Source organism: Dipodomys spectabilis, unplaced genomic scaffold, assembly GCF_019054845.1.
Source record: "Dipodomys spectabilis isolate Male_0828 unplaced genomic scaffold, ASM1905484v1 ptg000018l, whole genome shotgun sequence".
Taxonomy (NCBI): Eukaryota; Metazoa; Chordata; class Mammalia; order Rodentia; family Heteromyidae; genus Dipodomys; species Dipodomys spectabilis.
This window is the reverse complement of record NW_024870695.1, coordinates 3,276,735-3,303,108: the sequence shown is the minus strand read 5'-3', so window position 1 is coordinate 3,303,108 and position 26,374 is coordinate 3,276,735. Positions and strand designations below refer to the sequence as shown.

General features: G+C 43.8%; 1 protein-coding gene across 2 annotated transcripts; it reads right to left on the bottom strand.

Moving 5' to 3' along the window:
• Positions 1–4,069: 4,069 nt before the first annotated feature.
• Positions 4,070–26,278, bottom strand: Gid4 (GID complex subunit 4 homolog). 2 transcript variants are annotated; one of them, XM_042674043.1, is made up of 6 exons: positions 25,906–26,278; positions 19,782–19,841; positions 14,773–14,880; positions 11,364–11,465; positions 8,948–9,078; positions 4,070–5,557 (listed from the first exon to the last, which is right to left on the bottom strand). In XM_042674043.1, exons 1-6 carry the CDS (start codon positions 26,092–26,094, stop codon positions 5,494–5,496), a joined length of 654 nt encoding a protein of 217 aa, XP_042529977.1. In that variant the 5' UTR covers positions 26,095–26,278; the 3' UTR covers positions 4,070–5,493. The 2 variants fall into 2 exon arrangements, with proteins under 2 accessions (XP_042529977.1, XP_042529978.1); XM_042674044.1 differs by lacking the exon at positions 11,364–11,465.
• Positions 26,279–26,374: the final 96 nt, after the last annotated feature.

Sequence of the window (26,374 nt, the reverse complement as noted above, 5' to 3'; positions counted from 1 at the left end):
TATGTAAGCAGAAAAAGCCAGAGGTGGTGTTGTGGCTCAAGTGGTAGAGTGCTAGCCTTGAGCTGAAGGGCTGAGGGACAGCGCCCAGGCCCAGAATTCAGGCTCCAAGACTGACAAAAAAAAAAAAAAAAAAAAATAGGATGACAGGCATAAGATACTGGTGCCTGGCTAGGTAACACCGTAAGTGCTACAACTTAGCATACTACCTGCCCTTACAGGTATCCTGATAGGGTGGAATTCTTGCCCCCAAAATACTGTTCTTGAGTTTAGACACAAAGAAACAACAGACATGTGAAAAGTGGGACATTTTATAAGGTAAATTACTGGGTTCCTCAAAATATTAGTGACTAGGGGAGAAAAGCAGGGGGACTCTTCCAGATTCAGGGATAAAGACTGCCTGGATTTTTTTTTTTCCTAAGTATAACACAGTTATGACAATTTGGGGAAAGTTTAAATGGATTGGCCAGTGAATATTAGGGAACTGTTGCTAGTTGCTTTATTAGATGCACATGCAGAATTTAAAGGTTGTCTTGACTTGCACTGGCTGCTATAAAACACCATTGACACTGGGCGCTGGTGGCTCACGCCTATAATCCTAGCCACTCAGGAGGCTGAGATCTGAGGATCATAGTTCAAAGCCAGCCCGGGCAGGAAAGTCTGTGAAACCCTTATCTCCAATAAAACACCAGAAAACCGCAAGTGGCACTGTGGCTCAAGTGGTAGAGTGCTAGCCTTGAGCTTAGCTGAAGAGCTGAGGTACAGTGCTTGGGCCCAGAGTTCAAGTCCCCTAACTGTCAAAAACAAAAACAAGCAAAAAAAAAAAAAAACCGCACCAGAGACAGTGGCTTAAATAACACATTTTCTTATAGCTCTGGACACTGGAAGTCCAAGATCAGCATGTTCCATTTCTGGTGACAGTTGCTTTCTTGCTGTGGCCTCATGTGGTCTTGCTTGGAACAAAGAGTAAGCTCTTTAGTGTTTCTTTTTATTGGGGTACTCAACTATCATGAGAAGCACCCTCTTCAACTCATGTTACTCTAATCACTACTCCAGGCCTCCAACTCCAGGGCAGGGCTTCAACATATGAATGTGGCGATGGGAAAAGACAGTCTACAACAAGGTTGAAAAGTCATGTCTGTATCTTATTCTCACAGAGCTCAAAATATTTAGCAAAAGCAGTGAAAGTAAATTAGAAGTATGCTATTGATTGTTGACTCTAGGAGAAGGTATATAGGTGTTTATAAATTATTTTTTTTCTTTTTTTCCGGTGCAAGTACACGAGTGCCATTTATTGGAAGCTCGAGCCTGGACTCATAATCATCACTGACGCAGTGGGTCAGAGTTGTGAGTCCTATTTTTTTCTTTTTTTGCCAGTCTTGGTGCTTGAACTCAGAGCCTGTGCACTGTCTCTGAGCTTCTTTTGCTCAAGGCTAGCCCTCTACCACTTTGAACCACAGTGCTATTTTGTTTTTTGTTGTTGTTTTTTTTTTAGTAGTAAATTGGAGATAAGGGTCTCTTGAGGACTTTTCTGCTCAGGCTAGCTTTGAGCAGCAATCCTAAGATCTCAGCTTTATGATTAGCTAGGATTACAAGTATGAGCCACCAGTGCCCGGCTGTGAACATGCTGGTAAACATCCTGTCTCACAGTAAGAAAAAAAAAAAGCTTATTAGTTCAAATAATAGAATTGATACTTTATACACACAAGTGAACTGTCATTGATGTCAATTCCTTTAGTATTTCAACCAGCTTAGAATTTAAACCTCCTCAGCACTTAAAACATTTCCTCAGAATTCAACTGTTTCTGGCTGTATCCCTAGGTGCTGCCTAACCTGGTGGTAATTGTGGAGTCATGGACCTCAGAAATTAAAGGCCAGGGCCTTCCATCCACACCCAGCTTCAGGGTGCTGCCAGTGCTTTGGGGCTCTCACATTCCCAGAGGATAATGGTCACAGTGGCAAAGGCAGCTCACATGCATGCCTGATTTGACTTGTCTGGACAGCAGGCCGTGACAGGCAGCAGATGATAGCTTAATGTGCATACTTCCTGTGTGAGTGGTGGGAATCTCACACACAGGACTAAAGACGAAGCACTTCCATGTTCCTAAGGAGATCTATAATTGAACAGAATGGAGATCAAACAAAGGTGTAGAGTGGTTGGCCAGAAACCTCCAGAATGAAAAGGAGAGTAGTCCAGGGAGGGCCTTGGCTGTGGCCATATGAATGCTTTGGCTCATATGCGTCTCTTGCCAGCCTGGCAGAACTGTGCATCTCCAGGGCCAGAAAGGAACTGGTTTCTACTAACAGGACTGTTCTGATTTAGAAATTGGACACACACTGCTTAAATACCTTTATTATTTTTTAAAAATTATTTGGACATTGATAGCTCTGCAAAATACTTCTCCCATCCCAAACCCTCAAACCCTTTCCACATGTCCTCCATAAAGAAACAAAATATTCATATTTTGCGCTCATTCAAATCTAATTTTAAGAACATTTAAGATTCAAAATCAAATATTTTTCTTTCCAGAACTCGTTAGTCATTTTAAACCACAATACAACATACTTAATGGCATTTCTTTTTTAAAAATTAGCTTATCAGACTATTTTGTGAGGAAAAAAAAATCAATTCAAGGCCTTAGAGAATATAAATTCCCTGCTTTTGAAAGCAGACCATTGAAAGACCCCCTTGCCACCCTTGGAGTTTGTGATTTCAACATAGCCAACGGAACCAGCAGATTGACTTTGTCCTTGAAATTAGGCATTGTCTTAGTTACTTTTGGACTGCAGCTGAAACTCTATAGAACTTTTAAAGGGACGGGTAGGAGGCGGCTAGGGACAGTGGAGTGGAAGCCTCTGAGCAGTGGGGAAACAACAGCCAAATCCCTAGGATCCTGCCTCATGGCAGGCTTGTTTGGGGTGGAGGAAGACAGTAGGAAACCTGCGATCTGCACTAATCTCTTAATAATGGATACAAATGTCAACCAGAAATATTGCACATAGTATCAGAGGCATGTAAACTGTTGAGGTTAGGAAAGATCTACAGGTGGAGAGAATTCCCCAAGTCCTTCAGGGACAAAAGAAAAAGAAGTTGATTTCGATCATTCGGGAGTGACTATGAGAAGTGCTCAGTCTCACCCCCGGGGCTTATGGGCAGACTTCTAAGCCAACAAATCTTCAGAGGTGTCTGGAAGGTCTGGGAAAGGTATCACTTCATTTTTCCAAACACCTGCGCACTTCATTACGTAGCTATGAAAGGAAAAACGTGAAAATCCCTAGGACAGAACCTGGCCTGCCTGGTCTCTGTTGCATCTGTTAGTGTCCCTTCTAGCTCACTGATGTGCCACGCAGAACCATGCACACAAACCTCAATACGCTGTTCCAAGTAGGCCTGCCATCACTAAGGCATTTTGCAAACACAGAGGGTTTATATGCTGCATGAGGAAAGCTGGCACAGCCATGGCCTCCTTTGCTCTTTAGTGATATCCCCCAGCCTAACAGAATGGTTAGCTGACATCTCATGAGTGTGAATAAGGTGGGTCTGAGCAGAGCCACTCATCTGATATCTAGCTGGAAGTTGGTGGTTAGTTTAGAGATGGGTTCAGGCAACACTCCTGCCTCAGCCTCCAGAGCAGCTGGACTACAGGTCCACACCCCTACACCAGCTTGACTTTTTTGATTCAGTTCTAGGAATGGATGTGTTATTTTTCCACCAGTCACTGGGGCACTTTTTAGGATTCCTAGGCTCTGACCTTACAGCATGGCTGGGTTGCACCTTTGCTGTCTTGGGACTATAAATTCTGGATGTCACAAGTGCTCATGGCTACTTCCCCAAATTCTGCTCCTTTAAGGCTTCCCTTAACATTCAGTCTCAGTAACATACAGTACATGTCATTAAAAAGAAAGTCACTTAAGAATAGAAAACATTCCCCAGCACCCATCCTCCTGGAGGGCTTTCTCTATGTGGCCCATGGATGTGCAACCTGCAATGCTATCATCCTTCCTTTTTTTTTTTTTTTCCTTTTGTGTGTGTGTGGTGCTGGGGCTTGAACCCAGGGTTTTGAGTTTGAGTATGCTAGGCAAGCACTCTACCACTGAGCTACACCTCTAGCCCTGATGCTAGATTTTTTTTTTTTTTTTAAAGCTTTTCCTTTTATGTTCGGACTAAGCCTTGTAAACCACCAAAAAAAAAAAAAAGTCAAATTCCCACTCCCACAACCTTGCCCATCTCTGTGGGCTAAAACTGATACCAACCCATTTTAGCTTTTTTAAACATTTAGAAAAACAAAAACAAAACACACACGCACGCAGACACACACACTTTGGCACATGAGCCTCTAGTTATCGGAGCATGTTCACCCCTCATCCCAACATTTCAGAGTCATTATTTCTCAGAACAAAGACCCCTTCTGCCTCATGGAAAAGGTTGCCATGAAGCACTGCTGTTTTGAGTAGCAAAAGGAGGAGGTACAAACGCTAAACTGGCCCCCAAAACAGTTCCTGTGTTTAGCACTATAATTTATGCGGTGCTGCAAAACTTCTGTACCAAGATGACTTGTTTTAAAACTGCTGGTTGATTAAATATACATATACATATAGATATAAAAATTACTAAGTCAACATTTGCTGTTTTCAATGTGAAAACGATAAAATGTAATTCTGAATAATTGTGCATTTGCCATAGGGTCCTCATTTAAAGGGACCATAAAAATAATTTTGTCATAAAAAACTCTTATTTTTAAGTTTTGTATTGCCCTCTTGTTCAAAAGTTTGGAGCAAACTTACTGAGTAAGCAGGTTTGGGATGTGTTCCTGCCAGGGATCTGGAAGCCTTACATATAGTGATCCCCGAAGGCAGGCCCAGGAACCTGACAGCCACATGTTAGCTTCACGCTGCTTACAGTTCAGGGCTTAGCAGCGCCACTGACCCCACGAAGCATCCCTGGAATCAGAACCAAAGACCGATGAGGTCCAGCAGGGTCCCGCCTCATTTCATTGGCGGCAGATGCTGGGGCTGGCCAACTCCTCGCAGAGCTCGGGCACAGAGGTGCTGGGGCTCTGCCTTTTCTGGGGCTACTGGACAAGCAACTGGGGGAGGAGCAGGGCCTGGATGGGGACCACTGAGCACCAAGGCTGAGGAGACCTGGGAGCTGACCTTCCATTAGGCTGGAGGTGGATCGAGGAAGGACGGCATTTCAGTGATGCAGAAGTTAGCTGTGCAGAAAGGAAAGTGCGTTTAAGGTAGCTTAGAAACAGATGATGACCACATTGCCACAGAGGGAGGAGCAAGGGAGCCGACAGCTCCCTCTGCCTGCCTTGCCGATCTGGTCGGCCATGCTCCTTGGATTCTGTGGGTTAACATTCATGCTTTCTGATGCGAGTCTGCTTGTGACGAAACAGGAACACACCTCTCCTGGTTCTGGCAGGTACACAATTTTTGTGGCAAAGCTCTTTGTTGCCAAGGTCAGTTTTATTTGGCTGCTGTTCTGAACCGCTGTCACCGGAACTCATAGATGGGTGCACTGTGTTCGGGAACATGGGTCAGGTTGAGGGACTGATACCTGCAGTGGGAGGAGAGACAGGATGGAGGTAGTCATTTTGTTGGTGCTGAGCAAAGAGTGTTAGAAAATCCTCAATGAAGACCTAGAAGCACAGTTCAAGTGGTAGAGTACCTGCCTAACAAGTATAAGGCCTGAGTTCAAACTAAGTATGAGAGAGAGAGAGAGAGAAGAGAGAGAGAGAGAGAGAAAGAGAATATGAATAAGGTTAAAGGAGATTGCAACTATGAAAAAAGAACAATGAAATCTCTTAAAATTGTTTTGGGGAGCAAACAGTGATAGAGAGGGTGAGATTGATTGGAATATATTGTAAACATATATGGGAATATAATAGTGACCCCTCCCCATAACCAATTAAAAAAAGAAAGAGACAGGCACTGCCTGTAATCTTAACTACTCAGGAGGCTAAGATCTGAAGACTGAGGTCTGCAGTCATCCCTGACAGCAAAGTCTGTGAGACTCTTACTTCCTACTAAACACCAAAAAGCTAGAAGTGGAGCTATAGCTCAAGTGGTAGAGTGCTAGCCTTGAGCGAAAACTTAGGGACAGCACCTAAACCCTCAGTTCAAGCCCCAGGACCAGTATACACACACATACAATCAGGGCTGTAGGTGTGGCTCAAGTGGTAAGAGTGCTAGCAGAGCAAGCAAGCTGAACAAAGCACTGAGTTTAAACTCCAGTACTGCCAAAAATAATCAAATAAAAAGCTGAAGGTGTTAGTTCAGTGGTAGAGTGCTTGTCTAGCATGAGGAAAAAGAAAAAAAATGCGGGGGGAGGATGGGAAGGGATGGGAAGGGGAAACAAAGGAGGAGGCTACAATGCTTGATAAGAAATGTACTCATTATCTTGCCCATGTAATTGTAACCCCTCTGTACGGTATTTTCACAATAAAAAATAAATAAAAATTAAAAAAAAGAAAAAAATGCATTAACCACTAGGAATATACAAACCAAAACTACACTGAGATGCTGCTTCATGCTCTCTTGGCAGCTATAATTATAAAGACATGATACAAGTGTTGGGGAGGATCTGAAGAAACTGAAATCCTCATATGTTGCTGATAAGAATGCAAAATGGAGCAGCCACGGTGGAAATTTTGGCAGTTCCTCAGGAAGTTAAATATAGAATTCCTGTATGACCCAGCAATTTCAATCCTAGGTATATGTCCAAAGGAATGGAAAGCCAGAGCTCAGAAGCTGTCCACCCACATTAATAGTAGCATAAGTCACAACAGCCAAAAGATGGCTGTTTAAATGGTGAATGAAGAGCTGGTGCTGGTGGCTCACGCCTGTAATCCTAGCTACTAGGAGGCTGAGATCTGAGGATTATAGTTCAAAGTCAGCCTAGGCAGGAAAGTCCTTGAGACTCTTATCTCCAATAAACCACTCAGAAAATCATCATAAGTGACACTGTGGCTCAAGTGGTAGAGTGCTAGCCTTGAGCTTAAGAGCTGAGGGACAGTGCCCAGGCCCAGAGTTCAAGCCCCATGACCAACCCCCCCACCACAAAAAAAATGGTGAATGGATTGACAAAATATTGTCATGCAATAGACATACAATAGGGAATTCTTTGGTAATAAAAATGAAGTTTTGATACATAAAACAACATGGATGAACTTTCAAAATATTGTACCAAGTGAAAGATTCCAGAGCCAAAGCTAAATATTTTAGGATTTTATATATTTATATAAAAGATAGGGAGGGGTTGAGGTGAAAATGACAGCTAAGCAGGTAGGGTTTCCTCTGGTGAGAGTGAAAACGTTTTAAGCAGGGGGTATGGATCAGTGGCAGAGTGCTTGCCTATTATGTTCAAGGCCCTGTGTTCTTTCCTCAGCATGCATTTACTCACTATGTGTGCATATGTATGCTCACATATGCACACGTGCACATCCGCGTGCATGCAGGCATGCACACACACACACACACACACACACACACACACACACACACACACACAAACACAGAGAATTCTAAACTCAAAAGCCACCTAACTTTTTTTTTGGGGGGGGGTCCAGTCATGGGACCTGAACTCTGGGCCTGGGCGCTGTCCCTCAGCAATTCAGCCCAAGGCTAGTGCTCTACCACTTGAGTCACAGCGCCACTTCCAGCTTTTTTCTTTTTTGCTTATGTGGTGCTGAGGAATCGAACCCAGGGCCTCAAGCATGCAAGGCAAGCGCTCTACCACTGAGCCACCTTCCCAGCCCACCTAACTTTATTAATATATAAATACCATTACTTCTACACTTTAAGTGAGGGAACTGCATTTTAGGAAAATAATATCTCAAAACTTAACAGAAAGGATTATGAAGAGCTGGGGCGCTGGTGGCTCATGCTTATAAGCCTAGCTACTCAGGAGGCTAGGATCTGAGGATCACAGTTCAAAGCCAGCCTAAGCAGTCCGTGAGACTCTTATCTCCTCCAATCACCCACCAGAAAACTGGAAATGATGCTGTGGCTCAAATGGTAGAGCACTCACTAGCCTTGAGCTGAAGAGCTGAGGGACCAGCACCCAGGGCCCAGAGTTCAAGCCTAATAACCACCAGAAAAAAAAAAAAGGATTATGACAACTCACTTGAAAACAAAAATTACTGACAGTCTTATGCTAAATGAGGCATTTGAGTTAATCTAGGGTAGGGTCACTCACAGTCACTAAAGAATGAACAAAAGGAAAACCAACAAAGGGTTCCACCTTCAGAAGGGAAATTGGATTTTATATTGCTTCACCCTCCAAGTAGAGCTAGGTGCTTAACACAGGCAGCAAGAGTTGAAAGTGTCCCCCAAAAGCTGCTACAAGCAAACATGGATGTAAACTTTTGTCCTTCACCTTGGAGAAGGCACAGCAGGAGAGTCAATTCATAAGGCCCCTAGGCCATCAGACTGAGACCTGATGGAACCAGTACATGTAGGACCAAATGGCAGTTGACCGTAAACACTACGTTGTCCACATGATTAAATCAATTACAGTTACTGTTAAATTTGTGAGGAATAAATACAAAACCAAGAAGATTACACTAGACATTACTGAAACTAAAGTAATGCTGGTAGAGTGCTTGCCTGAAGCTGAAGAGCTCAGTGATAGCACCCAGCCCCAGAGTTCAAGCCCCATGACCGACAAAATAAAGTAAAATAAAATAATGCTTATGGTTGTAGCTCAGTATAGAACAAGGCTCCAGGTTCTACCACATACACACAAAAAATAGTATTTAGAAATTACCTCCTTCACCCAAATACTTCATTTTCATTTGCTCTGTGGATAACAGAAACTGAAACCCTTTAAAATAGAGAGTTGAAACCATTTAAATAGAGACTGAGCATGGAATCTTATAGAGACAGGCCCAGAGATTCTCTTCCAGTTGTGTGCATGTGTAGTGGCCCTGGCTGTTGAGGTCCTTACCATTCTGAACTCCGATGATAGTAGTAGCCCTCTATGGAGGCTGCTGACTTCTGAAAGCAGATGTAATAGAACCCGGCAAAGGAAGCACCACTGATGTCTTTGATTGTATGGTCTGGGACCAAGAACTGCTCCTGCACACAGATGAAGGATTGTCAATAACACACCACTCTAGGGGGCCTCCTGGTTGGCATCAGGGGATTCTAAGGATCACTTGATAAAAATATGACTATGTAGTCTGCCGCAATATTGTGGGTCTCAGTCTGACTTTGGGATAGCACCCATGGTTCTACTGGAGCATTTCATGTGCTAAAGTAGCAGATGCATTCCTGAGGATTAGCAAATCAGAGAAGGGATCATGGGCCCGAGATCTACTGATAGCCACCTGCCAACCTGTCTACTTATCAATGAGACCACAGACCGAATGGCCTGGAAAAAATAGGCTTTAGCTTCAGTTCTTAGGAACTACCACTGGGCTCTGGGGTCTTAATCTCTAGAACAATGAGTTATTTCTGTTAGTGTGTGATTGTTCTGAAAGAAGACTGATTGCCAAGAGCCCCTGTTACATCCCCTTCCAGTTTTAAAACTCATCAAAACAATCAGAATGGCAACGCTCATGACCAGGCAGGTTACAAAGATGAGCAAAGGTTTGAAAGGCTATGTCCTTATTTGCATTCCATTGGAGACACTGGGTCAGAGCAGGGATTAAGTTGGCCAGAAGCCCACTAGTTTCACCCTGAAAGTTCTTTTATGTGTGTATATGTGCTGGTACTAGGATTTGAAGTCAGGAGCCCACACTCAGCTTGCTCTGCTGGTACTCTACCACTTGAGCCATGATTCCAGTTCTGATATTTAGTTATTTAATTTATTTATTGCTAGTTATTTTAGAGATAGAGTCTAGTAGACTTTTCTGCTCAGGCTGGCTTCAAAGTGCAATCCTCCAGATCTCAGCTTCCTGAATAGCTAGGATTACCAGCATGAGCTACTGGCACCTGACTTCTCTGAGAAATTCTTTAGACAAGAAATGTCATTGCTTTAAAAGTTTTTTTTTTTAATGCTGTGAAAGAACTCATGTTAGACAAGTGTGCTCTTAACACTAAGCTACATCTCAGTTTTCTCTACCTCCAATTTTTTAAGGATATTCTACCTTATCTGAAACTAATTTAGGATGGGGTGGGAGGGGCAGGGAGTTGTCTAGCTAAGTGGTTGACAGCTTGCCTAACAGCACAAAGCTGGGTTCCATCCCCAGCACGGGTAAACAAATGTTAAATTAGGACAAGTTAGAAGCTGGTAGCTGACATGTATAATCCTACTCAGGAGACTTGGACCTAGAGGATCATGGTTCAAAGCCAGCTAGGGCAGGAAAATCCTCAAGACAGAAACCATCTTCAATTAACCAGCAATATGCTAAACTAGAGATGTGTGGCTCAAGTAGTAGAAGTGCTAGCTATGAGCAAGAATGCTGAGCTAGAGTGAGAAGCCCTGAGTTCAAACCCCAGTATAGGCACAGACACAAAAAAAGTTAGGAAAAGATGCTTCCTTTAAAGGTCTGGTTGGCATGCTTCCTACTGATGGCAAGCCGTTGAAGGGTAGGGCTCAGTCTTTGTTCTCTGCACCTGGCACTGTCTACTGAAGTAGTCATAGCCTCTTTCCCCAAATGATCAGCTATATAAAGATGGCAATGAGGGCTTCAGGTTTGTTCTATGAAAGCTCATAAGGCTTCATGATTAAACAGCTTTTTCTCTACAAATCTGGCACTGGGAATTGGAAGTAGGTGCATGTTTTCAAAGGTACTTAATGTGTGCTTCATGGTTTTGCTATCCTGAAGCTTTAAGTATAGTGCTGTCAGAGCAGGAACACAAAGGACTCCCAAGCAAAAGCCAGTCCCATCACCAGATGGAACTGAGGGCTGGTGAGGGGAAAATCTACATTCCATTCCCGGTCCCTCATTTCCTGAGCAGAGGGCCCTGGGCAAAGGATGTGGTGGAAGAGACCAGTCACTCAGATGGCATTTAAGCTCCAATGAGAATAGGGTTCAATGATGACTAAGTTCAAAATCTACAGAACAGTTGGATGACTCAACCTGAAAGCTCAGAGAGACTCTTTGGTGGGAGAAAGGAAGGGGAGAAGATGCAAACTAAAGCATCATGGGTGCCCACCTGGCAGAAATGCACCTGTTAGCCACTAAGCAGTGAAACCAGAGAAGCAGCTGGGATACAAGTAGCTCACCCATGTGTGCGCTGGAGCTGTGGCACTCCTGCTTTTTACAAGTGTATCATGACCCTGCAATGAAGACATACCATGACAAGCTAGGACACAGGGAGCCCTTGTTGGAAGGTATATTCCCTCAGTAGGGCAGGATTGGGAGTGCACCACAGGTGCTAGCATATGGATCTCAGGTGACAGCTGAGGACCTTACCTTCCACCTCATGAAGACATAATCCCCATTCTTTAGTTCTTCATAGTCAAAGTCATCTGAATTAAATGATTTTGCATACTGATAAAAAGCCAGAAACTTGCCCTGAAAGCAAAAAAAAAAAAAAAAAAGGAAAAGAAAAAAAAAGTCTCATAACTAATCTACATAGGGAGGGGCTGGTGTCAGGACTCTTGGCTCCTGATGAAGTTGGCCAATATTGGGTAATAGAGAAGGGGACTATATTGACACCTGGGCATGCACATCTAAACTTCTGGCGGACACTTAGGCTCCAGGTAAGGCACTGCTGGACCAAATGCCCAGTGAACATGGCCTTGAGGGAAAGGCTAGAGGATGGGAACAAACACAGTTATTACAAGAATGAAAGTTAGGAACAGTTAATGAGAAGGTCTCTGTAAGTAAATCTATAGGGGATAACGTTCTACAAACTTAGATATAGCATGTCCACCCACTGAGGAGAGGGATGTGGTAAAGTTACGCCTTTGGCCTCATAGCAGGATTCTGCTCAGGTAGAAATTAAAGACACGGCAATACAGAGCTAAATTAAAAAAGGAGAGCTGGGAGGAAAAGTGGCCTTGTACTTGCCAGGCTTGGGTTCAATCCTCAGTATTGTGGGAAAAAAGATGCAAAAAAATTGTATCTTATGATCTCTTATTTTTGTAAAAATGTAAAAAGACAAAAAAATAAAAATAAAAAAAAAGTAGTCATCCCTAAGTATCTACAGGGAATTGGTTCCTGAATCCTTGTAGAAACCTAAGTCCTTGAATGCTCAAGTCCTTTATATAAAACATCATAGTACTTGCATATTCTATGCATATTTACCACATCATTTAACTCATCTTCAAGTTATCTATCTGTCTGTCTGTCTGTCTATCTTTTGGTGCTGGTAATGGAGTTTGAACTGAGGGCTGTGCACTCTTGTTTGGCCTTTTCTGCTTAAGGCTGGTGCTCTCTACCACTCGAGCCACTCTTCTACTTCCTCTATAGGTTATTTATAACATCCAATACAATGTAACTGCCTTGTGTATTGTTGTTTTATTGTATTGTGTAAAGAACAGTAGCAAGAAAAAAGCTGGTTGTTGAGTTAAGGACATCATTTTTTTATGATTTTTCATATGAAGTTAAATGAGTACACAAAATGCAGATATAAAGGCCAACTGGATATACACAAGAGATTCAGAAAGGTTAATAGTTGCTTAACTTTAGGTATTATCATTATAGATAACTTTTTGTCTTGTCAAATAATTTTAAAATAATTATGTAATAATTTAATAAGAAAGCATCTTACATAAAAAAAAACTCGCAATAAAAGCTTAAGGTGATATATTCTAATCATCCTGAGTAGATCACTATATAATGTACATATGAACTGAAACATCACATTATGCCTCATGAATGTATAGTAAGTATTGTACTAATCAAAAAATTAAAAAGTCAAGATACAGAGATGTTAAGTCATGGGTTATTTCAGGCAATTATTTTTATTCTAAGTAGATTAAATATGTAGAATCCTGACTTGATGGTAAGACTATGAAACCAACTTCAACTGTCACTCACAGGAAATTTTTTTTTTGGGGGGGGTCCGGTTATAGGGCCTGAACTCTGGGCCTGGGCGCTGTCCCTCAGCTCTTCAGCTCAAGGCTAGTGCTCTACCACTTGAGCCACAGGGCCACTTCCAGCTTTTTTCTTTTTGCTTATGTAGTGCTGAGGAATCAAACCCAGGGCCTCATGCATGGCAAGGCAAGCACTCTACCACCGAGCCATCTTCCCAGCCCCATTCACAGGAAATTTTGAGGCTGAACAGCAGGCCTCTATGGGAAAAATGATACCACAGGTGAAGGTGGACCAGACAAACAGGGTGCAGTACTGGGCACACAGGAGCTCTCAGCTCTGATGCTGCCACCAGTATGCCCCAACCTTTCAGACACTTAAATCTTCCTCATTTCTTCAGATTATCAAAACATGAATGACTGTTTAGCTTTTGGCATCCACATACTACAGTCAAAAAGGTGTGACTTTCAGAAAAATGTTTGAAAAGGCTCTAGTTTAAACTTAACTCCAGCTCAGCAATTTATTTATTTTTTTTTTTTGCCAGTGATGGGCCTTGAACTCTGGGCCTGGGTGCTGTCCCTCAGCTCTTCAGCTCAAGGCTAGCACTCTACCACTTGAGCCACAGCACCACTTCTGGCTTTTTTCTGCTTATGTGGTGCTGAGGAATTGAACCCAGGGCCTCATGCATGCAAGGCAAGCACTCTACCACTGAGCCACCTTCCCAGCCCCCTCCAGCTCAGCAATTTAAAGATATCAATAAGCAAAGCTATCACCCACAGTGAGGCCTACAAAGGCCTCACTAGAATTCTCACAACAGGCTGGGTGTGATATGGAATAGGAGGATAGTTTAGAGAGCCAGACCTGAGGACCAGTAGAGTAAGTTCTACAATCTTTACTGACTACCCCAGCCATTTCTGGTGGGTTTACAGAAGTTAAGTATCTTGGACATCCTCTGCGTTAAACAAAAGTTCATCCTCATTATGGTTATCTAAACTGAAGGCTCTTCTGATAGGAGAAATATTTTAAATTATTTTATTTTTAAATTAACATATATTTGAGAAAACAGATTTTTGAAGATATAAGACTTGAATGACAACTACAGAAAAGACTCAAGGACAATAACTCTAGGTTGTCTTAAAGTGTTCACTACTGGGAAATGAGAACCTTCCATACTTAACAGCTATAAAGGAGATTTTTCCATAGTGTCTAGATGTACTAGGACAGGACAGGGTGAAAAGAAACCATGTGGTTCTGACTTCACTGGGTTTCCACAAAGAATGTCTCTATCTTGGGTCAACCCTAACAGAGGCAACTGGTATTTCATAGGTTTCTCCATGTAGAGGTAACTGGAAAGAAACAGTGGAAAGATAGATGACGCTGACAGGTATACCAAGTGTATATGGAACATGAAGGTTGCGCATGGTCAAATAACCATGTGCTATTTTTTTCTTCTTCTGATACTGTGGTTTGAACTCAAGGCCTTGTGCTTGTTTTGTTTGCTTGCTTAGTTATTGCTCTACCACTTGAGCCATGCCTCTAGCCCTGACTTTTGCTGATCATTTTGGATATGGAGTGTCATAGATGGTTCTTCCTGGACTGGCTTCAAATCAAGATCCCCGAGATCTCAACCTCCACAGTACCTAGGATTATTAGTATAAGCCACTGATGTCTGGCACAAATGTGCTATGTAAGAACTTTTTAGAAGGAGGATGGAACAATCTAAAGCCTGTGTGTAGGAACCTGTTGCCCCTCACTGCAGAGCCTCCACTTATTATCAGTGAGGGCTCCTGAGTTCTGTCAGCTCTCCAGCTAGCATCAAATTCTAGGCAGAGCACTACCTTACCCAGTGCTTCCGATCAACATCTTCATCTGCATCCCACTTGCGAGTTAAGAAAGGGTGTTTTTTGCTGATTATTTCTCCTTCAAAAAAGGTTGTAAGAGTTGGATACTCCTATAAAAGAGACAAATAAGATATTGAACAAACATTTTTTTGGATGGATCATACATGCTAAGTAATTGTTCTACCATTGAGCTACATCCCCAGACTCTGAATGAGCATTTTAAATTTGTTTAAACTTGGGAACTGAAGTTAGGACCTCAAGTCTGCTAAAAATATACTTTCCTACTGAGCCACATATAATCCCCATTCCCTCGTTTTAACCTTTCAGAAAGAAGCAATTTTATTCTTTTTTCCCATCACATTGCAAATAATCAAAACCAGAGTTAGATTCAGCTGATTTGCCACTGGGCTGTAGAAATAAACCTAAACTGCTCATTATACAACTAACTGATGCTAATAAAAATTCCATATATTAAAAAAAGAAAGAAATCTAAACTGTGAGCAAGGGGCTTGCTTGGTGGACTGAACAGTATGAACACTGAACACAGTAGATTACTGACTTGGTGTCCCTGGACTATAGAGGGGCTAGAGTTGTGACTTGAGTGGTAGAGTGGTTGTTTAACAAGGATTAAGCTAAGTTTAATTCCCAGTACCACCAGACAGAAAGATGGAAAGACAGACAGACAGACAGGACGGAAGAAAGGGAGGGAGGGAAAATTTTCACAAATGGAAATCATCTTTTATTTGCGGGGGGTAGGGTAGGGGGCAATACTGGTTTTTGAACTCAGAACCTCATGCTTGCTAGCCAGGCACTTAACCATTCTGGTTATTCCTTGAGCCCTTTATGTTTAACTTCCTAACTTGCTTCCTTCTTCCCTTCCTCCCTCCCTCTCTTTCTTGCCATTTTATTTCTTTCTTCTTTTGTCCGTTGTAGGGCTTGAACTCTGGGCCTGGGTGCTGTCCCTGAGCAATTCAGCTCAAGGCAAGAGCTCTACCACTTGAGCCATAGTGCCACTTTGTTTTTTGGTGGTTTATTGGAGATAAAAGAGTCTCAGGGACTTTCCTGCCCAGGCTGGCTTTGAACCATGATCTTCAGATCTCAGTTTCCTGAAGAGTTAGGATTATAGATGTGAGCCACCAGTGCCCGGCTATTTTCATCATCATCACCATCATCCTCATCATCATCATCATCATTATTGTTGTTGTTGTTGGTAGTCATAGGGCCTGAACTCTGGGCCTACATGCTGTCACTCAGCTCTTCAGCTTAAGGCTAGCGCTCTTCCAGCTTTTTCTGCTTATGTGGTGCTGAGGAATCAAACCTAGGGCCTTATCCATGCAAAGCAAGCACTCTACCACTGAGCCACCTTCCCAGCCCATTTCTTTATTTTTTGAACAGGGTCTTACCATTATATTTATTCTTGGGACCAATTTGGACCAGGTTCCTCTTATTTATGTTTCTTATGTAGCTAGGATGACAGGCATACATTAATACAGCAGCTTTTATTTTTTATTTTATTTTATTTTTTTTTTTGGCGGTCATGGGGCTTGAACTCTGGGCCTGGGCGCTGTCCCTCAGCTCTTCAGCTCAAGGCGAGCACTCTACCACTTGAGCTACAGCGCCACTTCCGGTTTTCTAGTGGTTTATTGGAGATAGGAGTCTTACAGTCTTTCCTGCCCGGGCTGGCTTTGAACAGCGATTCTCAGATCTCAGCCTCCTGAGTAGCTAGGATTACAGGCGTGAGCCACCGGCGCCCGGCCAGCAGCTTTTATTGGTTCAGATAGTCTTGCAAACTCTTTGTCCAAGTTGGCCTGAAACTACAATTTTCCCAATCTCTACCTCCTGAGTACTAGGATTATAGGCATTAGCCACCATACCCCCAGTCCAGAAACCTCATCACTAAGGCACAAACTAAACAATCTGTCTTTGGGAAGGCCTACTAAGGGAAAAAGTATCTGACATGAGATTTTAATCACTGAGCTTTATTATCTTTCTCAGGAGTCCTACCAGAGTCAGAAGGATAAAATGACAAAAGAGTCCTAATATATATAAAGTACCTATGGTTTAATCTGTCATTTCCCTAAGGGATGATTCTGGCCTGATTTCTCTCCAACACTTTAGTCAGTATCTGGGGGTGACAAGACATTTTCGAACTCAGAATTAAATGCCTAGTGAAGGAGATCTGATATGTATAGAAGTCAGCCTAGACAAGCTATTTCTCAGGGTAGAGGCAGGAAGCCCATGTACTTGACTATACAGCCAAATTGGAAATAATTTACAGAGCCCAAGAACAAAACGCACCAATAGGAGGGGTATTAGAAGGAGACATCGGCTCCAGCCACTGAGGTCATGCAAAGCTCTTGCTGCTGATTCCATGCTCACCCACAACTGTGCATTATGGTTGCTCTGGCTTTCCATGCAGTCCTATCTTCTGAAGGCATTAACTTTCACTTGGTCAGTAAGTCAGTGAGAAGTTTTACAATAGATAGGTATTTATTTTTGTAAATAGCACTGTGGTTCATATATCAGTCCCTTGTGGGTTTGGTTAAGTGTGATTTGTCTCCTTGCTTCCACACAAGCTTCCAACCTGGACTGGACCTTTCAAATCTCTAAAGAGTACAGGATCTGACCACTATCCAGGCCAAAGCTAGGCTCCTATACAACAGCTGCTTGGAAAATGTCTCTCTCCCTACTAGTGCCTAGCTCAGAATACAAAGAGAATGCTGTTTAATATCCATTCTCTACATTTGTGGGATTTTAAAATGGCACACAATCTCTAAAGTTGGGCTTTGCTGATGTGAGGCAATTATGTCCAATTATATTTTTACTATTGCATACATCCCAAAGACAACTACTATGCTAAGCCCCAAAATATTTACATAGTTTAAATAAATTATACATTTGACACTTTAACAATGTAAGTAAACAAAAATAATTAGCACAGATAGAAAATTCATTCAAATATTCATTATGGTTTTCTGCATTTTGCTAAAATCATCTATGGCAACCATATGTAAGATACACACTTTTTAAAGTTATTAAACACCTAAACAGCACTGAATGTCTTCAAAGTGAATGAATCATACACTTTAAATTTATTTCTTGTGCCATTCCTGGGGCTTGAACTCAGGGCTTGGTGATGTCCTTGAGCTGTGCTCAAGGATAGTGCTCTATTACTGAAACCACCCCACTTCCAGCATTTCTGGTGCTTAACTGGAGGTGAGAGTCTCACAGATTTTCTTGCCCAGTCTGGCTTCAAACTGCAATCGTCAGATCTCAGCCTCCTGAGTATCTAGGATTACAAGTATGAGCCATGGACCCCTGGCATAAATTTATTTATTTATGCTGGTTCTGGAGTTTGAACTCAGGGCATGGGCACTGTTCCTTTTTCTGCTGAGGTTCGTACTCTACCACCTGAGCCACAGCTCCATTTTTTACTTTTTTTGGTGGTTAATTGGAGATAAGAGTCTCATAGACTTTCCTACCTGGGCCCCGTTTGAATTGAGTTCCTCAGATATCAGCCTCTTGAGTAGCTAGGATTATAGGCATGAGCCACTGGCATGCAGCAAACTGTACACTTTAAATGGATGAATTGTATAGTATGTGACCAGAATCTCAATAAAGCTATTAGAAATTATTTAGAATTCCAAGTTTCCTGTGCCTGGGGAGGATCTACAAATTCCAGGTAATATAAGACTTTTCACTAAATGTCCTGAGACATTATAGTGGAGTTATTACTGGACCTGGAGCAGACCATGTCTGGGGAGGGTGTATGCCTTCCAAGGGCACTTGACACATAGAAAATGGACTTGCCAAGAGGGATGAGTCCGTGTGGGCTAGTCCTTGTGGCAGGTCATGCCTGCACTCTCAGTGAGGAAGCCCAGCAGGCACTCCCAACTCAGAGGGCCTGCCTCTCTGTTGCTTGCTCCAGGGGAAGCATTCTCAGCCTCTCACACTTGTTACATTCTTTCCAGATTTTTAATTCCACTACCATTTTTGCATAGCTACCTACAACCCAAATGACTGGCTTTGGAGTTACCGTTATTATTCCAGTGTGTGATATATTTTGTTTTTCTTGTGAAGTTAACATTCCAGTGTGTTATATATTTTGCTGTTTTTCTTGTCATGTAAAAGTATATGTTCTGTACTCCATTAACAAATGCACGTGGCTGCCTTAAGAGCTAAATAAATTTTGACAAACGTTTTTCTCCTTTGACAAACCCAATAGTTAGAATCCTATGCTATCACTTTTTACCCCTACCTGACTGGATCCATTTCTAGAGATGAAGATGGCATTTTGTCTCCACCATAAACTTCCTAGGGAATCTTCAACCGAGCTTCAAATATAGAAAAGGAGGAGAGGGCTGAGGCTGGGGCCTTCCACATTCCACATTCAAATCAATCTCTCTACCATTTACTCTAACAGGGTTCCTCCCCTTGAGACAAATCACTGAGTAAGCAGGGCAGGGATTTCTCATTCTCATTTTACATATGAGGAAACTGAAATAAGAGAAATTAAAGGTCACAGAACCAGTAAGGGGCAGAGTGAGAATGTTATCCAGCTGTGTCCAACACAGCTCAGTTTTGCTGGGTCATCAAGTCTATAAGAATTGATAAAAAGCTACAGGACTCTGGAGCAGAGTCACACCCAGGCTCTCACACAGTCCAGTTCTGGCCCCTCTTTCCTCTTCCTGTTTCCCTACTAATGAAAAAGAAGGGATGCTCCTTGTCTTTTTTTTTTTCTTCTTCTTCTTCTTTTTTTCTACTGGTTCCTGGGTTGGAATTTTTCAGCAGGAGTTGAACTTAGAACTTCAAAGCTTGCTACTCATGGCTGGGAATGTGGCTTAGTGGTAGAGTGCTTGCCTAGCATGCATGAAGCCCTGGGTTTGATTCCTCAGTACCACATGAAGAGAAAAAGCCAGAAGTGGTAGAGCGGTAGCCTTGAGCACAAAGAGGCTTCCTGAGCAAGCCATCCATCCATGTCCCAGTCGTGGGTCCTGTGATGAGTGCTTACCTCAGTAAGGCCTTTAATCTTCAGATACCCACAAAGGTAAGAGTTTCCTGTGTCCACATGCTGTAAAGAGAGGACATACAACATGTTAAAAATGGCTGGATAGCCGGGCGCTGGTGGCTCACGCCTGTAATCCTAGCTACTCAGGAGGCTGAGATCTGAGGATCGTGGTTCAAAGCCAGCCCAGGCAGGAGAGACAGTGAGACTCCTATCTCCAATAAACCACCAGAAAACCGGAAGTGGCGCTGTAGCTCAAGTGGTAGAGCGCTTGCCTTGAGCTGAAGAGCTGAGGGACAGCGCCCAGGCCCAGAGTTCAAGCCCCATGACCGACAAAAAAAAAAAAAAAAAATGGCTGGATAAACTCAGGACATGCTAGGGGGTGGTTTGGAAAACCTTTGGGGCCAGGCTGGGTTAGGAAGGCCTGGTGATCAGTGCCTACCCAAAAGGGATCCTAGGACCTCTAGATTTCCTTCAGCTGGACACCCTGAGATTGAAGTGCCTTCTGAAACAATGTGTCTGCTTACACTTCAGCCATGTGTTTCCAACACACCTCACGTACCTATAAGAGTGTGTACTGGTGCATGGTATCATCCCTAATCCCAGGATTGATTTTCTTCTATTTTATTGTTTCTATTTCACTGCTGTTCACTTGTCTAGGAAATCTACTCCTTCCCTCTTATTTATACTAAAGCACCATCTTACATTATTTTCTTATGCAATGAACCAAATATTCAGGAAGAGCATCTTAGGAATAGTTATGTGGCATAAATTTTAGTTATGAATCAAAAAGTCAACTAAAAGTCTGACTAGACAATGAATGCCTGCTTGGTCCTTCTATACACTGATGTTTGTTTCTTAATGAAAAAATCTAGGAAGTGAAAATAAATATAACAGGTATAGTAGCTTTAGTAGCTGTGTAGTGGCCACCAATTACTGGTTGCTGAGATCCTGTTAGATGTCTATTCAACAGCCAGATTCTCTTTCAACCCCAGAAGGGCCTAACTTTGTTCTGGTACCTACCTTATTTGTAAGACCAGGTCAACCCTAATAGACCCTAAGCAATCATGGGGCCTACCTCCTTGTGAGTCATCAAATTATGGAAGAGTGACCCTATTTTAGCCAATCAGATACTACCCAGAATATCTTTCCCTAGGTATGCCTGGAAGATGAGTGGCTTTTGAAGAAGCATGTAAGGAAGAAGTGGCTCTTTTTCTTCCTCTGGAGGTGATAGTATCTGCAACATGCATCTAGTCCCAAGATAACCAGTGAAAGACCAGGAGAAACAGGCCAGGGAATGCTAGAGGGGCAGCCCAGAAAGATGGAAAATATTGGGCCCATCAAGAACCCCTTAACTAACCTCAGATCACATCACCTTCAAACTCCTTTTAGGGTGAGATAATAGTTTATTCATTCTGTAAGCTTTTTTTTTTTTCCCCCCAGCCAAGAGCCACTTTTGGCTTTTTTTGTTTATGTGGTACTGAGGAATCAAACCCAAGGCTTCATGCATGCTAGGCAAGCACTGTGCCAGTAAGCCACATTCCCAGCCCTCTGTAAGCTATTTTGAAATGGAAAATATGATTACTTGGCCACCTATATCCTAGCTACTCAGGAGGCTGAGATGAGAGGATCATGGTTTGAAGCCTGCTCAGGCAGGAAAGTCCATGAGACTTCTATCTCCAATTAATCACCAGAAAATTGGAAGTGGCACTGTGGTTCAAGTGGTAGAGGGCTAGCCTTGAGCAAAAAGTTGCTCAGGGATAGCACCCAGGTCCTGAGGTTCAAGCCCTAAAACTGACCAAGAAAAAAACAAAAAAAAACAAGCATGGTTACTTGGAGCTGAAAGCACACTAATCAGACATTTGCAAATCTACAGACTCATCCTGAACTGGCAGGATTTCAGAGTTCATGACTTAAAGTGAGTCCAACTGTTGTGAAGTGGGAAACTATTCCTATTAACCTCTGAATTAAAGCAAAACAATGTACAGTAACTTCTGGAGCACATGGACATTTTCATGTTAAGTGAGGTCTCACTTCAAAAACTAGAAAGGGTACTACAAAGCAATAAAAGAATGGTTAAAAAAAAAGTAGAAAGGTTTTCTGGTACTTAGCACATTTGGGAACTCAACTACTTCCAATTATGCCATAAATCAAATTCTCAGGCAGTCCTTAAAAACTGTAATGAACTTAGTCAGCCAGATGATGTCAGCACCAAAGCAAATGAGCTAAAGTACCTGTACAGCTCAGAGCTGGTGACAGAGGAATGGAATCCATGCAAAAACTGCCAAACCATTTCAGATACCTTCATCTGTTGACCTTGGCACTGGACATTACTGAAAACAGCTGATCTACACTAACATGGTTCAGCAAAGAACTTTTATTAAAGGTCATATATTTGTATTCAATTCTCATTAAATTTAGTACTGTTTGGGTTTTCACAGCTGCTGGAATGAGTGTATTAGGTGGCAGGGACACTTGATAATATTAAAAATTGGACTATAAGTTGGCTTGCATTTGCATAGATTACTACATGCTCAAGAATCATAATTTCTGTTTGGCTTTCATTCAACCATGTATCTCTCCCACTCTCCCATTGATGATGACTGAAGAACTTAAATTACCCCACAACACATACAGCTTTCACCATAGGAGAGGGCCAGCATCTCAGTGAGAAAGATAACAGGGCAAATGTTTAGCAAGAGGGTCTCACAGGACAGCTGTGTCCAACAACTGCTCTTTTAAAATACTATTTTCACAGGGTTCTCAGTTTCATTCTATTGGTGGCTTCTGGAATGGCAGAAGGAGAAAAGAGTAGACAACTTAAGAGGGAGGAGGAGAAAAGTCACAAATCCACAAAGATTTGGGGAATTCTTTACACTGGAACATCAAAACAGAAAGTGCTTTACAAAGAACCAGAAAGATGCTGCACAACATCCTTTGGGAAGTTCAAGCCAAGACTATAATGAGATTCCACTGCTCACCACTACAACGGCCATACCAAAAAGACATATTACAGTGTTGCTGAAGATGTGGGGAAGTTGAAACCTTTGTATACTGCTGCCACAGTCATAAAATAATCACTTAAAAATCACTAAACTCTTAAACATAGTTACCATATGACCAACCATCCCACTCCTGTCTACCCCTTCAAGAAAAGTGAAAACCTATATCTACATAAAAACTTCTACATGAGCCTAATATGGTGGTACATGACTGGAGTCCAGCACTTGGGTGGCCGAGGAGAAAGATTACTTCAGCCTAGTTCAAAACCAGCAAGTAAACCTAGTACAACCTTGTCTCAAAAACAAGCAAAAAATGTTGTAGCATTATTTGTAACAGGCAAAAAAAAAAAGAACAAATGAAATGTTGTCTATCTGCACATGGACAATCATTATGATGGATGATACAACAGTAGTAAGGAATAATGTTGATCCATGCTAAGATATGACCCATCAAAATAGTATGCTAAGTTAAAGCAGCCAGTCACAAAAGGCTAAATACTGTATAATTCTGTTTATATGAAGTGCCCAGAATAGGCAAATCAGAGGAAAGACTAAAGGATATAAAGGTTTATTTTGGGAAGTGATGATGTTCTGAAATTAAGTTATAGTGATGGTCTCACAGCTTTGTGAATATACTATAAACTACTAAGGTGACTAGGTAAACTGTGGCATGTTAGTAATATCTCAATAAGGTACTTAGGAAGAAAGAGAAAAGAAAAACAAGTAAGAAAGAAGATGACTACAGTGATGAAAGACAGGAAAGAAATGTACAGAGAAATGAAGGTGGAGTGGAAGAAACTAGTCCTGGCTGAAAAACCAGATGATGGAGCAATTCACATGCCACTGACTGGTGACAGTGATGCACAAGAGCAGCTTACCAATCCAGATGTAGGGCTGCATTCCATAGCATGACAACCGCCCCCTCCCCACAAGAGCAGCTCACCAATCCAGATGCAGGGCTACATCCATGACACCCTCCCCCCCAGCACACATCCTACTCAATGGCTTCTTGACATGGCCCAGCTGTGCCCCAACTCAATCACTACTTCCACTGAGTCACAAGAAGACTAGCACCTCATAAGGTCAGAAATAACACACTATTAACAGAAGGAAGCAGTTGCTACAGGAACCAATGCAGACTTCTAGCAGACACCTAGCTACCCTGCCAGTTGTCCCCTGCCACTTCAAAAACCACCATAAGGGCACAAATTCAGGACCATTCCAAACATGACTAACCAGGAATCTCACTTCTAGAATTTTATGATTAGCTGAAAGCCTTACATTTTAAGCAACAAAGAAATTACCACATTAGGCAGTTATTTTTGCTTTCTTGTGGTGCTAGGTGCGCATGGTAGGCAAGTGCTCTACCAACAGACCCCATCTTCAGTCCTACGCACAGTTACAAGAAATAAATATCCCTGCCAGAGTAGTTTTCAACATACCTTGGCTCATGCCAGAACTTTAGGTTTATAGGTAGGACATAAAAGTAACATGAAGATGTAGTTTTCATATGAAAATCAAAGAAAACGAATTCCCACAAATCAGTAAGAAAAGAGGCTGACCGGGCACCAGTGGCTCATGCCTGTAATCCTAACTACTCAGAAGGCTGAGACCTGAAGCCAGCCTAGGCAAGAAAGTCTGAGAATCCAATTAACCACCAGAAAACTGGAAGTAGCACTGTGGCTCAAAGTGATAGAGTGCTTGCCTTGAGCAAAGGAGCTCAGGGACAGTGCCCAGGCCCCCAGTTCAAGCCCCAGGAGGAACAAAAAAGACATTCTTGTTGTCTTTGGGTGGGAGAAGTACTTGGTCAAGAGACAAAGATGTAATTAGAAAAGGCAAAGGGCAGCAGAGGAACAAGCACACTGCACATCCCATCTTCACACAGGGGCAGTGAGGCTGCATACAGGGCCTCTGGCAGGGCTTTCAACGAAGAGGTGTTGAGAGGAGGTTGGGGACAGCCTAGGAGGCAGGGTCAGGAAAACCAGCAAAGGGAGGGTGAAAGGGCACCCTCAGGTGGTTAGGGGGTCAAAGCAGAGCAACCGTTTTTTTTAAGGAATGGAAATAAGTGGCTATCTGCACCACCATCCATATCCTTGGGCTGGGGCAGAAGTGTCCAGTGTGCAACTGTGAGAGAGCTGAGCTATGGGAAAGGGGTGGAGCAGGTGTGGTTCCAGGGACAGGTACACAGAAATCTGGGTCAAATAGGAGAGGTGAGAGGACATGACACAAAACTGAGTTAGATTTCCCAGTACATTGGTATCTGAGGTGGAAGCCCTGTGGCCTTGTACATAAAAGTTAACACTGAGAGAGAGGTCTCTTGGGAGGTAGCAGTAAGCTAGATGGATTATGGGGAGGGAGATCAGGATGAGAGGCCAGGATGGAATGGGAAGTGGCTGGAACACAAGGCAGGAGACTGAAGAAGGTGGTATTCCTGGGCACCCCAGGGTAAGCAAGGTCCTAACAGCAGTTTGCAGGAAACCAGGGACTGAGGAAATCAGCTATGGGCTGGGGGGTGGGGGGGGGGCTGGGAGAGGAATCTTAGCCAACGGAGTGTCTTCTTCAGGTTACTCCCACTTCCCGAGGGGCTGATAGGCTCTTCCAACTCCGTAACAGCAGGGAGAAAGGTTCTAGGGTCTGAGGATAGGAGGCATATGTCTCAAATCTGGGAGGATATGACATGAGCCATCCCGAGGAGGGCACGGAGTCTGAAGAAACCAGTGGAGAATTCGGGGTCGGAGAAGGGCTGGCGGGAAGGCTTCGCTGGTCGTAGGGTCTTGGGAAGGAAGGACCCAGGCCAGCAGAAGGGCAGTCAAGGAAGGGGAGGGGAGGCTTCCGGATCCCAGGAGAGCCGGTCAAGGGCTTCAACTCTAGGACAAGGTTCGGGGGTCTGCCGGGGGTTCAGTCATCACAGACTCTGGGGTCTGAAAGGAGGTATGGGCTGGGGCTCGAGAGTGCGAGGCACCAGCTGGACAGGTCCGGGTGGGAGGCGCCGGGTGCAGGAGGCCCAGGAGGCGAGGGCCTGGTCCGCGGCTGCGGGCTCGAGGAGCCCAGGGAGGGCGACACCCGTGAGCGCCGCGAGGAGGCCCTCGGGCCCCGGGCCGCCCGGCCCGGCCCGGCCCGGCGCTCACCTGCAGCACCACCTCTACGTCGTATGAGTTCCCCTTGCTTTTCTGGTGGCCGCGGAACTTGGAGCCGCTGTAGAGCAAGCTGGTGGCCACGCCGGGCTGCTGGGTGTTGATAGGCGGTGGCGGGATGAGAGAGGCCGCAGAGGCAGCCGAGGCACCGGCCGGCGGGGGACACTCGGTGCGGACCGGCATCGCGGGGTCCCCCGGAGCCAGGGCTGGGGGGAGGGGGAGAGGAACCGCCGCCGCCGCCGCGCGGGAGCAGAGGAGGGTGGGGAGGGAGGGGCCGGGCGCGCACGCGCCGGTGGGGGTGGGGACCACCCGCCCGCTGCCTGCGCACCGAGCGCTCGGGCCGCCACCGGGACCCCAGGACCTGCAAGCAGGGCCTCCCTGTCCTGAGCTGGGTCCCCCTTCCCACTTGCCCTCGCACACACACCGCCCCTTCCGATTGGCTCGGGCGCGCCCGGGGGGCGGG